The 14,304-nt window shown below is 36.5% G+C and overlaps 2 protein-coding genes across 2 annotated transcripts; both read left to right on the top strand.

The window, feature by feature from the left end:
- Positions 1–5,361: 5,361 nt before the first annotated feature.
- LOC145113430 (uncharacterized) lies at positions 5,362–6,756 on the top strand. Its single transcript, XM_079049524.1, has one exon. The coding sequence runs from the start codon at positions 5,362–5,364 to the stop codon at positions 6,754–6,756; it is 1,395 nt and encodes a 464-aa protein (XP_078905650.1).
- Positions 6,757–12,875: 6,119 nt separating this feature from the next.
- Positions 12,876–14,060, top strand: LOC145104465 (uncharacterized). Its single transcript, XM_079041708.1, has one exon. The coding sequence runs from the start codon at positions 12,989–12,991 to the stop codon at positions 13,811–13,813; it is 825 nt and encodes a 274-aa protein (XP_078897834.1). The 5' UTR covers positions 12,876–12,988; the 3' UTR covers positions 13,814–14,060.
- The last annotated feature ends 244 nt before the right edge of the window (positions 14,061–14,304 follow it).

Genomic DNA, 14,304 nt, shown 5'->3' with positions numbered 1-14,304 from the left:
TTTAGGTACTCTTCAATATCTGGATTTAGTCTTAAAAAGTTTGCATTTTTGGTCCCTGTTACGTTGGGCGTAACATGGAGCACACTAGGCGTACTCCCTTAAGTTGGACTCAGGGGTTGGTGGCATACGTTGGGTGTACCTATACATATGGCGGGCGTACGTAAGCATACCACAAACCCCAACTTTTAGGGTTTGACCACTATTTAATGTCATTATGGACCTTGAGGCTGCCCCCTCATCAACCTCCTTCCCTCTAAAGACTCCCCACGAAACCCTAGCCTTTCCTTGTGTGTTTTTGAGCTTTGGTAGTAAACGTTTGGTGTTTTTTTTGCATTGTGAAGAAGTAGGAGCTTGGTGATCAAGCAATGGTTAGACTAGAGCTTGAAGATCCATAATCTTCATCATCGCAAGTCTCAGAAGGTATAAAGTTTCAAACTTGTTGATTCATCTCTTAGATCTAGCTAGTTTAGAGTTTTTGGCATATTTTGGTCCCTTGAGTTATTTCTTGTGAGTATAAGCTACTCCAGAAGCTTCGAATGGTAGATCTTAGTGTTTCTGAGGTACCTTGTCCATAAAAATGGTAGCTTTATGGGTTTAACTCAACCATGCAAGGGTTGATGTCCATTTCATGAGGTTAGGTTGTTAAAAATGTGTTTGGGGATTATTAAGCCATGCATAAGCTTAAAGCTTCCGACTTTACGGATTAAGAACTTGTTTTGGAGTAGATCTAAAGCTTGGACGAAAGAGTCTTAAGGGATTAAGCCATCCATATGAGGATTGGTTCACCGACTAGTACGTCGGGTGTAATTCTATGTACGCTGCGCGTACTGGATTCGAACCCCGTATTCCGGTCGGTGTGAGTATGCAGGACGTACGAGTTGGGTACGCTCAGCGTACTCCCAACTGTGGGTTTAGAAGGTTTGGCCAATTTGAGCTTCGGGTGATTTTGGGTTTGGGCCACGGTTACTTGGGCTGATTAAGGGGAAGGGTAAAATGACCTTTTACCCTAAAAGTCAGGTTTAATGAATTAGGTAACCGATTATGGTTTATGACCTAATTATTAGTGAGGGTATTATTTGATTGATTAGTGCGGGGATTCTCTGGTTCAGCAGCCCGAGCATCTATTTTTTTATTAGCGGATCGAAGTGAGTTTGCCCACTATACTGTAGGATACTAGGGTTTGTATGTGCTTGTTGTCTTTGTGACTCTTGATGTATGCTTGTATGTATGTTTGCTATATGTATGTGGCGTGAAATAGACTCGTACGATTGAAAAATACCGATTGAGTTGAAATAGACTCGATGGTGAAATAGACCTGGTACAGCCTTGAGCTGACATGTGAGTTGTAATAGACTCGGGGGTGAAATAGACCCGGTACAGCCTTGAGCTGACGTATATGTATGGTATGCGGTATTTTGGGGAACTCATTAAACTTTGTGCTTATGGTTTTCAGTCTATGTTTCAGGTACTTCCGGCTCGAAGGGGAAGAGCTCAGGATGATCGCATCGCACACACCATGATTTTCCGCCTTATTTGATCATGATGTATTTTTGGATGATTATTGACATACTATGATTTCCCTTATGATTTTTATAAACATGTTTGGTTAATGGTGTTATAAAAACAAAAAAAAAAATGAATGAAATTTTTGGTCATAAATTTTTGGGATGTTACATACGGTTTGTGTGTTAGAATGTTTTCAAATACTTCCGGTTCTAAAGGGAATGACCTGACTTGACTACACAACATTATCCCCCTGATGATTTTCCACGTTGATAACTACTATTTTACATGATGATTTTGATACATTGTATTGTGACTGACTTTGAGACACATGATGTATCGATTTGATAATTTTAAAAATGGAAAGTTTTATGTTGGTTTTGGGTTGTTACAGGTGTGGATAAAAAACAATGTTAGATCAGTGGAAACAATCGTTCACAGTTTGTAGAGGGAGCTTGCGGAGACGAAGTCGTGCAAATGGAGCTTGCGGCGATGGTGCGAAGACGGTGGTGTGTAGGTGGCGATGGTATTTTCTTTCTTGGTAGCTCCGTCGATAGTGGTTCGCTCAAGAGGGTGAACGAAAGGTGGTCAGAGTTTTAAGATAGTGCTTCATGGTTGGAAAGGGTTGCGGTCTTAATGGTCCAAATTGTTGGTGAGGTTCCAAGCTTCCATTCTTCAACTGAGAGAGAGAGAGAGAGAGAGAGAGAGAGAGAGAGAGAGAGAGAGAGAGAGAGAGAGGAAGAACAAAGAGGGGTTGAAGAGAAGCAAGATGGACAGTTTGTGGTGATGGTAGGGCAAGGGATTAGTGTTAGTGGACCCTCTTAATTTTTTTATATTATTATAAATAATAAACAAATAAAAAAGGCAATAGTCATTTCAGGTATGTCAGGGACTAAGCGTGCAACATTAAAACTTATAAGGGACGATCCAAGTTAATTTTTGAACATAAAGACTAAACGTGCAATTTGATACTAGGACCAGGAAAGAATCATGTAATTTACTCAAATTTTAATTATTTATTTGTTAATATTTAATTCTTTAACACGTATTTTGACAAAACATAATAAATTTTTGAAAATGTAATACATTTATCCTCTACTATTTATTTTTGTTTTCTAAATAACAAAAAAAATTAATTATATGTTATTAACCAACGTCAATAGATATTTCTACCGACAATTGACACTCTTTAACTTTTAAAAATGATATTTTTCATCCTCTATTTTGCAAATATCATTTTCACCCATCGGTTTTGAACTTTGTAAAACATCACTTTCATCCATCGACTTTTTAAACTTTCATGTTGTACTCCATCCATCGATAATTTTGTCAGTAGTATCAATCTTTTATATTTATCTACCAACAAATAGAATATTATTCAATTTACATGTTGCCAACGGTAGACAAAATACTAGTTATATATTAAATGGTTATAGAACCAACCTTTAAAATAACACCCAACAGATTCCAACTAAAAATGTTCCATTTTGTAAGACATTAAAGTTTAATGGTTATTGTTAGCAATTGATGAACTGGGATCAGAATGATCGGGGAGAAGGAAGAAGTAGAATTTCTTTGAAACAAATGGTAAACTACGGTCTGATATGGGAACATCTTTTTCTCAATCCAAGACTCTTGACCTTATAATGTGATGGGACGTGGTTGGTCTAATAGTATATCAAAACTTTGATTTTAATTTTTGTATATATCATTAAAATATTCATATTCGGAAAAAAGTGACAATTTGTTATAACAAAACTGATTTTTAAGTAAGGAAAATAAAAATTGATCTTGAAAAACACAACTGAAGAATCAAATTGGACCCAAAAAATATGAATTCCCGCCCCCTTAACGATTATGAATGTTTGAAAGACAATGAGTTTTGTTCGTTGATCTATTTCAGGTGGACTATGAGAATTTCATTCCGATACCGAAAGAAGTTGAGGTGCTAAATGACCGCTTAAAAAATTGTGATGACATAATCGCTGATGTCATCATAACCTTCTAAACCTACATTAACACTTGTTGTCTATTATCATGTATTCGGTGATTTAAAAAAAGACATACTGAAATACATTCATAATAATTTTATATTTAGCGATGACTTGCTCAACATTTAAAATTAAAGTATAACTAAATTAAACCTATCATAAAGTGGTCAAAGCTTTTGCAAGCCGTCACCAATGAATATGACGAAAAATATTTGTTTGTTGAAATCACAAAATTTTGAATATTGTTGTTCTAACAGGATAAAACATTCTATAATAATAGCTCAATCTAGTTTTAGTTGTGTAATATATAAAATGTTCGGGGGTCGTAGAACATGTTCGCGAGACAATAAATTACTGTTTGGACTCTTTTGGAGAGCATGCAGTTCATTGCAAAGAACTCTCGGGGTTCAAATACAGGCACAATATGGTTAGAGATGTTTTGGTCGACATATTTAAGTGTGTCGGGGTTTCCGCCAAGAAAGAGACTCTTGTTAATTTTCTGACTGACCCAACAGAAGGAAGGTCAACCCGTAGACCGACTATGTTTTGATTTTTGGATGGGTTGGAGGGAAACATGCATGCATGGACCTTACAGGGTATCCCCTCTCGTAAGTTTGAGAGTCGGGAGTTTCACGGCAGGACATGCTGCATTAAAAGCCGCCACACGCAATGTCACCAAACATGAGAAATCGTGCATGGAAAATCAACACGTGTTCATACCATTTGCATTTGATACGTTTGGTTTCTTTGCGTCGGATGCAGTTGAGTTTCTTAGTAGAGTACAACGGATCATGCATAGCAATGTTATATCCCCTAAATCTATATATGTAGTCTTCATGAGAATTGACTTTGTCATACAAAAAGGCTTAGTGGTGCAACTTGTTGCCCGTTTGCCTTCTCATTCGTTGTATGATGATAACTAAGATCAAATATATGTTTTCCATGGGCAACAATTTGTAATTTATGAAGAAAATAATTATATAAAGGAATTTTTTTTTAATATTAACATTATCCAACAATACAATTAAGATGCCAACTCAGGGCATCTATAATGCATTAAACTCCATAGAGTTCAATGGATTGCCACATTATCTTTATACAATCCATACAACTCTATAATTTTTCCTACAATGTATTGAACTATGTAAAGTTCAATAGAATGTTACAAAATGTAATTTATAGTAAATATTTAAGAATTAAAAACTTTCATTTTTTCCATTGAAGAGTTCAATGGTCATTGAACTCTAAATCCATTGAATGTCAATGTGACATCTCACAATGATAAAGTTTCATCCATTGAATGACACATAGATTTGCCACCTCATTCAACTCTCCTATTGAACTCATCATTGTGGATGCTCTGATCAGTGCAATGATGATAACACCGACAACTAGGACATACGCAATTTGTTTGTATATGAGATTTTTGTTTCTATTTTAAGTGTATAATTTATACATTTTGTTGGAATCTTAAGTCATCATTTCTCTCCACCCATGTCTTCCACTCCTAAAAGCTAACACAATTTCTGGAACAAAGTAGGGGACATCATCAAAGAGTGGTTGGGTCTCTTTACTTGTTTAATATTATAAGCTTACTCCAGCTTATATATATATATATATATATATATATATATATATATATATATATATATATATATAGCATATATCGAGTTATGAATATGGAGAGCAACACAAAACACATTGTAAACCAATTGGTTTTTGAGTGATATTTCCAATTATAAATCAAAGAGATATTTTGATATATTTATCTGTGTTTTTACAATCTCAATACTAGAATTGGTATCAGAGCTCAAGAACAGGGGCTTGAATTCATACCTGGCGATCAAGAAGGACACCAGTAAAAGAGATGTCAGACAAAGAAGGAGAAGGTGGTGATGTTGGTCCGGCTCCGGTGAAACTCAAGGAGGTCGGAACAACCACTGTGGCTTGCCCGATGTTGAATTCCACAAATTACACCGTATGGTCCCTGCGTATGAAAGTCGTACTCAGAATTCATAAAGCCTGGACCATAATCGATCCAGGAGAAGAGAAAAATGATGAAAAGAATAACCTGGCAATGGGGCTATTGTATCAGGCAATCCCCGAAGCCCTAATCATGCAAATAGGAGATGTCGATGAATCAAAAACCCTGTGGGAATCGATTAAAGCTCGATACGTCGGAGCTGATAGGGTAAAGGAGGCGAGACTGCAAACATTAAACACCGATTTCGATCGGTTAAGAATGATCGAGACAGAGTCAATTGACTCGTTCGCCGGAAAACTCTCCGGTTTGGCTTCGAAATCTGCCTCACTTGGTGAAACAATTGACGAGTCGAAGCTTGTGAAGAAGCTTCTGAAGGTTGTTCCCAGGCGATTCATCCATCTGGTGGCATCCCTCGAGCAGGTGCTCGATCTGAAATCCGTTGGCTTCGAGGACGTAGTCGGACGTCTGAAAGCGTACGAGGAGAGAATAAGAGAGGCAGATGATAGCGGAGATGGTGGCGCGAAGGTGTTGTTTGCCTCGAGATCGACTGGCGGCTGGAGCGGCGGTGGAAGCTCTGGATCGTCAGGGAAGACGAACTGGGGAAAAAAGGGGAAGGGTTCAAATGGCTCCGACTCAGGAGGTTTTAATCGGAATGGATCCGGGTCGGGTGGAGGATCCGGGTCAGCAGGACCCAATGGGTCAGGCCCAAGTGGAAACCGGCCCAGTTCGGCCCAAAACCCTAATAAGCCCAAAAACAAGCCCAATTCTAATTCGGACTCGAACCGTAACCCGAAAAAAGATCTGTCAAAAATTATTTGTTACAGATGCGATAAATCGGGCCATTACGCATCCAAATGTCCGGACCGAACCCAAAAATTCCAAGAAAGTAATTTTACTGAACACGACGATGCCGATGAAACAGTATTTCTACACGAGTCCGTATTTTTGAACGAAGAGAAGGTGATACCGTCTCGATACAACTCACAAGAAAACGATGTGTGGTATTTGGACAACGGGGCAAGTAATCACATGACGGGAAATCGTTCATTTTTCTCCGAACTCGACGAAGGAATAACCGGAAAGGTCAAATTCGGTGATAATTCGTGTGTCGAAATAAAAGGGAAAGGCTCAATTGTTTTCCAAGGAAAATCGGGGCAACAACGATTGATAACGGAGATTTATTTCATTCCAGATTTGAAAAATAATATTTTCAGTCTCGGACAAGCAACAGAAGCCGGGTGTGATATTCGGATGAAAGAACTATTTGACGATGCATGATGCCGACAACTGCTTATTAATGAAGGTACAAAGAACTCCAAATCGCCTTTATAAAATACAGTTGCCTATTGGAGTACCTATCTGTCTTCATTCAAGACTAAGTGAAGACACGTGGCGCTGGCATGCAAGACTTGGACACATAAATTTCGAGTCAATGAAAAAGATGTCCAAGAAAGGTCTAGTCAAAGGGTTACCCTATTTTGACAGTGAGAATCAATTGTATGAATCTTGCTTGGTGGGCAAGCAAACAAGAAAGTCATTTCCATTAATGACGACGTACAAAGCAACACGACCATTGGAGCTAGTTCACGGTGATTTATGTGGTCCGATAACACCGTCAACGAAGGGTCAAAATCGATACATTTTCACACTAATTGACGATTTTTCACGGTATATGTGGATTTTTCTCTTAAAAGAGAAAAATGAGGCGTTTTTACACTTCAAAAAATTTAAAGCTTTGGCAGAGAATGAGCTCGGAAAGTCTTTAAAGGTGTTTCGAAGTGATCGAGGAAGTGAGTTTACTTCGCTCGAGTTTAATTCCTTTTGTGATATGAATGGAATCAAACGCCATCTTACCGCCCCATATTCACCACAACAAAACGGTATTGTGGAACGAAGAAACAGAACACTTATGGACATAACACGAAGTATCATGAAGGCGATGCATGTTCCAAACTATCTATGGGGAGAAGCGGTAAAACATTCCACAAACCTGATCAACCGTGTTTACACAAGAGTACTTGGTGATACAACTCCGTACGAGAAGTTGTATAAAAGAAAACCTAATTTGGAGAACGTACGCATCTTTGGGTGTTTAGCGTATGCAAAAGTTGAACCGGTAAACGTGAAAAAATTGGATGCAAGATCAAGACCATTAGTTCATCTTGGTTCTGAACCGGGTACAAAAGCCTATCGGTTATTTAACCCGGTTACACAAAAAATAATCGTAAGTCGAGACGTTATTTTTAATGAAACCAAAGGATGGAATTGGGTTAACGAAGCTACACCTGACAATGAAGAACCAGGATCATTCATAGTACCATGGGATTTACCGGAAGATGAGGCAAACAACAACCAAGGAAACGATGTAAACAACGAACCAAACGAATCGGATCACGAGATTGAAGACGGAGTGGAGGTACAAGAAAATGAGCAACCAAATCCGATTAACAACAACGTGAACAATGTTCAAAACCAAAGGCCCACAAGACAAAAGGTGCTTCCAATTCGATTACGAGATTATGTACTTTATGTTGATGAAATTGAAGAACTTCTCCTAGCAACCAATGACGAGCCGGTATCGGTTGAAGAGGCGAAGAAAGAACCAGAGTGGGTCAAAGCCATGAATACAGAAATCAATTCGATCAACAAGAACAATACTTGGTCTCTCGTAAACAAACCTATGGGGGTGAAGCCCATTGGACTCAAATGGGTGTTCAAGCTGAAGAAAAATGCAGATGGCACCATAAACAAACACAAGGCGAGGTTGGTTGCTAAAGGGTACGTACAACAAACTGGTATTGACTTTCAAGAAGTATTTGCTCCGGTAGCTCGCATCGAAACCATATAGTTTCTCATTGCCTTAGCCGCTACCAATGGATGGGAGCTTCACCACTTGGATGTCAAGACGACTTTCTTACATGGAGAGTTGAGAGAAACCGTCTATGTGTATCAACCGGAAGGCTACATAAGGAAAGGCGACGAGCACAAGGTGTACCGTCTTTCAAAAGCACTATATGGTCTTAGACAAGCACCGAGAGCATGGAATACAAAACTTGATGGGATTTTGAAAGGAATGAAATTTCATAAGTGCATGAAAGAACCATCGGTGTACCGGAAGAACGAAGGATCCAACTTGCTAATTTTAGCAATCTATGTTGATGATTTGTTTGTCACAGGTACAAATTTGAGCATGATCAAAAGGTTCAAATTTGAAATGTCCAAGAACTTCGAGATGTCTGATCTTGGAAGATTAACTTACTACCTGGGCATTGAAGTTAAACAAGAAGAATCAGGGATTACTATAAACCAAGAAGCGTATGCCAGACGCATTCTAAAAGAAGTCGGTTTACACGATTGCAATCCGACCCACATTCCCATGGATCCAGGAACCAAAATGTCGAAGGCCGAAGATGAACCCGAAATCGACCCGACACAATACCGAAAGTTGGTAGGATGCCTTAGATATCTCTTGCAGACAAGACCCGATATGGCATATGTGGTTGGAGTTGTTAGTCGATACATGCAAGATCCAAGAGAATCACATGGTGTTGCAATCAAACACATCCTAAGGTATTTACGAGGAACAACGGGATACGAAATCAAGTACGAGAGGATGGGACAAAATCGAATAATTGGTTACAGTGATAGTAGTCATAATGTTGATCCAGATGACGGAAGAAGCACAACCGGTCACATTTTCTACTATGGGTTGTCTCCAATAACATGGTGTTCTCAAAAGCAAGATACTGTTGCTTTATCATCTTGCGAGGCGGAGTTCATGGCTGCAACTGCGGCTGCATGTCAAGCAATATGGCTTCAAGATTTGCTAGGCGAAATCATGAACAAAGCACAAGAGAAGGTGGTCCTAAGAGTTGATAACAAGTCAGCTATCGAACTCACGAAGAATCCTGTTTTTCACGGAAGAAGCAAACACATTCACACGAGGTTTCACTTCATTCGTAAGTGTGTTGAAAAGGAACAAGTGGAGGTAAAGTACATTCCAGGTGAAGAACAAAAGGCAGACATTCTCACAAAACCATTGGCTCGAACCAAGTTCAAGACAATGCGGGACTTGATCGGGATTGAAGACATCTTTAGAAGGACTTAAAGATTGGCGGTGATCGGGAATCTCTAGAAGGACTTAGAGATTCGGGGGTGATTGTTGGAATCTTAAGTCATCATTTCTCTCCACCCATGTCTTCCACTCCTAAAAGCTAACACAATTTCTGGAACAAAGTAGGGGACATCATCAAAGAGTGGTTGGGTCTCTTTACTTGTTTAATATTATAAGCTTACTCCATCTTATATATATATATATATATATATATATATATATATATATATATATATATATATATATATATAGCATATATCGAGCTATGAATATGCAGAGCAACACAAAACACATTGTAAACCAATTGGTTTTTGAGTGATATTTTCAATTATAAATCAAAGAGATATTTTGATATATTTATCTGTGTTTTTACAATCTCAATACTAGACATTTTTCACAAAAATCTATTCACATTGCATACGATCTAGTTCCAAAGCTAATTACGTCAAACTATAAGTCATATTGCATATTATTATTGATTCATTGTCTACTTGTTTTTGTCATGTCTTGAGTTAGAATAATATTATTATATCAATAAACTATCTTTTGTAGAGAATTATTTTCATTTTTAATTATTTTATTTTCAATGTTAGTTAATCGATTTTTCAATTTTCGTAATGAAAACAACTAAAAGCTTGATGTTGATGTGAGGGCCGACCCTTAGAGAGTGCAAGGTGTGTGGCCGCACAAAGCCCCGAAAAAAAAATAAGGCCTTGGATTTTAGCCATTTTTCTATTTCATATTTATATAAATAATATATTATTAGAGATTTTAAACAAAAAAACATTTGGTTTAGTTGGATAGAGGCGCGCATTATCTTCTCTTGTTTTGGATTATAGAAGACCTTTTTTATATTATCCCTTGAAATGATAAATGATAACACCGATTATAGTTTTAGGAATCTTTACAAAATATCACGTATGACAACCTAGAAAGAGGATAGCATGACACAAAAATTGGTAAGACTGAGAAGACAAATCTTAGTCATTTAATTGTCTAAATTCTTTATGAATTTTCGTTACTTTCCTAAAAGGGTAAAAAAAATTAGGGGCTATATAGGAATTGATAGAGAGAAAGTTGGACACATACACATACACGAGAACATCGTAGGCGTATTTGTTTGTTATAATTTTGGTAGAGTATATGCAATATTTTCATAATATTGTTGAATAAGAATTATGAAATGACGAAAGGATTTTATATTTTATTATATTTCATTTTGGGAAAATGACCTAAAAACCCAATGAAGTTTTCAAATCGTTTAAAAAACCCCAATATTGTTTTGGTTGTTCAAGAAAACCCAACAAAGTAAGATTTCGTTCAAAAAATAGCATTTAACTTGACTTTTTGTTCTTATCTAACTGTGTGGTAACCTGAGGGCAACCGGAGGAATAATTGAATAGATGACTTGGCAGTTTTTTTGACATGTGGATTGCTTTGTTGGCTTAAAACATGACATGTAGGATATGTTCATGGATATAACCCATCTTTACTAAAACAAATTAGGGCACACATCTCCTCCTTAACGGCTTTGTCCTTTTTCTCCCATGACTTCTTCTTCTTCCTCTAAATTTGTGATCTCCAAGTCAAGCACCAACATTTCAAAATCAAAGAGGACACTTGATGATGGGAAGCATTGTGATTGTGGGTACAGTGCTCGAATTTGGACATCAACCACCAAAGCTAATCCTGGAAAAAAGCTTATGACTTGTCCCTGTTCTTTGGTAAGTCTATCTGAAAGCTGTTTATATCCATTTCGTAATAATTTCTTGGTTATGTGAGTTAATTTTTTCTGAACATGAAGGATCGAAATACGAAAGTTGTAATTTCTGGAAATGGGTTGATGCTGATGAACCATTGTTATGAACATAGTTATCTACACATATTTTATAATAAAATGGTTAAATTGATTATAAACTATTGGTATTAACATTGTTATTTTAACGATTTTTTTTAATCCGAAACATCTACTCGGTAGTTAGAATTACAACAAGTTCAAACATTCCTTTAGCGAGTCATCACATCGATTGGATCAATTAATAGGACCAACATTCTTACTTCCAATCTTAGATAAAAGCCAAAAATGTTCCCACATTCATTATGACTTCTTTTCACCGAGTTGTTAAAATTATGGTCGTTCATGTATTTCAAAATAACACAAACCATGATCATGAGCACCACCAAAATCACATTTTTATTTTTTTAGGTTTAGATTGCCCTCTCTCTCAAAAAAAAAATGTTTCTTTCATTTAATGTTTTGTTTATAACTATTGTGGCCAACCATAGGAAGTGTTGGGTGTGCGTCACTAACACGTCGTCAATCCATTGGAATCAGGCGGTTGCTGTCACGGTTACAATTATTATCGTTGATTATTTGTAAATGAACATTTTTTTTTATCTTAATCACTAATATAACTAGTGATATTCTATTAGGTTTCGAATCTAATCGTAATATTAATAAATTTTGCTTATATATACAAAAAAAAATATTTAGGACCCATTTTCAATATTCGCATAGGGCCTTCAAAATCATTGGAGAGGTCTGATTCACTACTATTCAATAAAAAAATCTGCTTAAAAATATCAAACAGAAAATAAGACTCAAATGAGTAACATTTAAAATATTATCAGTTGGACGATAAGTTCAAATACTGTAAAATGATAAACTATTAACCATATGTAACTATTTGTCAAATATTCTAAAAAATGTGTTATTTTATATAGAGCAGGTAAAATAGTCGACGAATGCATAGATTGACACGCACGTAAAATAAAAAATGAATCTGATATGCTTTTTAACTCTAAACTTATTTTATATTATAATATAATAAGTAAATCGCATGTAGAAATGATGTATCTTTTTTTCACAAAACATGATTTTGAAGTCGATATTTTAAAACCTATGATATACATATTTATAGTTAGAGACAAGAGACCTGACAATCAAATAAGTTAACAGTGATTAAAGGCTCTCTTAGTTTTAAGATGTAATTGTCTACCAATCACAAAAACCACTTTTGTAATTTACTATTTCATTTATATATATATATTCTCCATATATATCCTCCATGTTTTTTTTTTACTTCAACAATCAATATCCTTTATTTATTTAATTTTTCTGCAAGTGACCTACACGATTATATTAAGAAGGATTTAAGGTTTACCACTTCCCCCGAAAGTCGTGCACTCATTTAGAAGCTTCCTCAAAGCACCTAAAATTCCAATTATATCCTTTGACTATTCCGACATATCCATAAAATCCTTCTTATCAACTCTTCGCTTGACAAATTTTTTCTTGGTCTCAAAAGTCTAAAAAGCTACCATTAAACTCATCTCGAAACCTCAAGAAAAACACATGCACATAAACATCCAAATTTTGAAAACAAGAAAACATCCATGTCCTTCATCTGTGGTTCCTTCAAAGATCAGAAAGAAGAGGATTTCGAAGTTCTTTGGCCATACCCTCCCACACCTGTAAGAAAAACAAGAAGACACAGATTTTGTTGCAGAAGGAACAAAGAAAACAAGAATCCGTATTCAGATCGTGGGCTCGACAAATTTGAAGCTCTCTTGGCTGATCTTGATGACAAGAAGCAGAAGATCTTCACCCAAAAGGGATCACAGTACATCTCCTTTGTTCGGTTTGTGTACTCAAACTCCAACGATGTGAAGCCCATTATTGTGAGGTTAAGAGATCCAAAGAAACATGACAAAGATCATCATAAGGAAATTCACGTGAAAGACACAAAAAATTCGACACTTTTGAGAGCTACAACTTTGGATCATCATCAGACTTCAAAGCCTCCTGGAGCTGTCACTAATGGTACGATCAAAGCCCAAGAAACAGAAGATGTGAAACCATCGATTGATCGATGTACGAAGATGATTAGGGTTGACCAATGGAAGTTGAATTTGAAAAGGAAGTTAGAGGAGTGGTGGATGCCTTCCTATAATTTACCTTTGTTTTTTGTTTTGGTCTTGGTTTTCTTAACATTTTTCGGAAGATCTTTGGCGATTATATGCACTTCGATTGCTTGGTACATGATTCCTACCATTGATGGAACACTCGAGAGCACCACCATGAAGCAGAAGAAGATGATCAAGAATGGGCACTCAAGACAACCGAGTGAAAATAAAATGATTTCTTCTCCAAAAGCCTTTTTCAGTGGACCCATAAATGTTCAGCAAAAGCGTAAGATGCAGAAGCTCATGAGTTTTTGAAGAAATTAAATTGCGATCTCTTTTATTTTTTGTTTTTAATTTCAAATTTCTTTCCTGTAATTTCGTTTTGATAAGGGATGTTGTCCCTCGTGTACATGTTAACTTTGCTCCCCGATTATGTTGAGTCTTGGACGCACTGAATCGGGTTTGTAGTTAAGTTCGATCTCTCGACAATTCTTGTAAATGTAAATTACCAAACATATGAGAAGAAAATGTCTTATTTAACGATTTCAACAGTGAAGAATAATTGTATAGCATTAATTTTAATTTTTAATCCCAAATTGGGCAGCTTATTTTCAAAACGTTCCACCGGTAGTAATTAAAAATGCCGGCGGTTTTGAATGCAGAACACATTACACGTACACGAGAAATTAAATTGGCTGCTGCTTTTTTTTCTACAAATATGCTATCTATTAAAATTATAATATCTTACCGTTCCACCATTTCATCTAATTTTATTTGATATCCTTAAAATACCCTTAATAAGATAA

Source organism: Lactuca virosa, chromosome 1 (assembly GCF_052849685.1).
Source record: "Lactuca virosa cultivar CGN04683 chromosome 1, Lactuca_virosa_CGN04683_v6, whole genome shotgun sequence".
Taxonomy (NCBI): Eukaryota; Viridiplantae; Streptophyta; class Magnoliopsida; order Asterales; family Asteraceae; genus Lactuca; species Lactuca virosa.
Note: the sequence above shows the minus strand (reverse complement) of the source record. Positions and strands in the feature narration are given on the sequence as shown.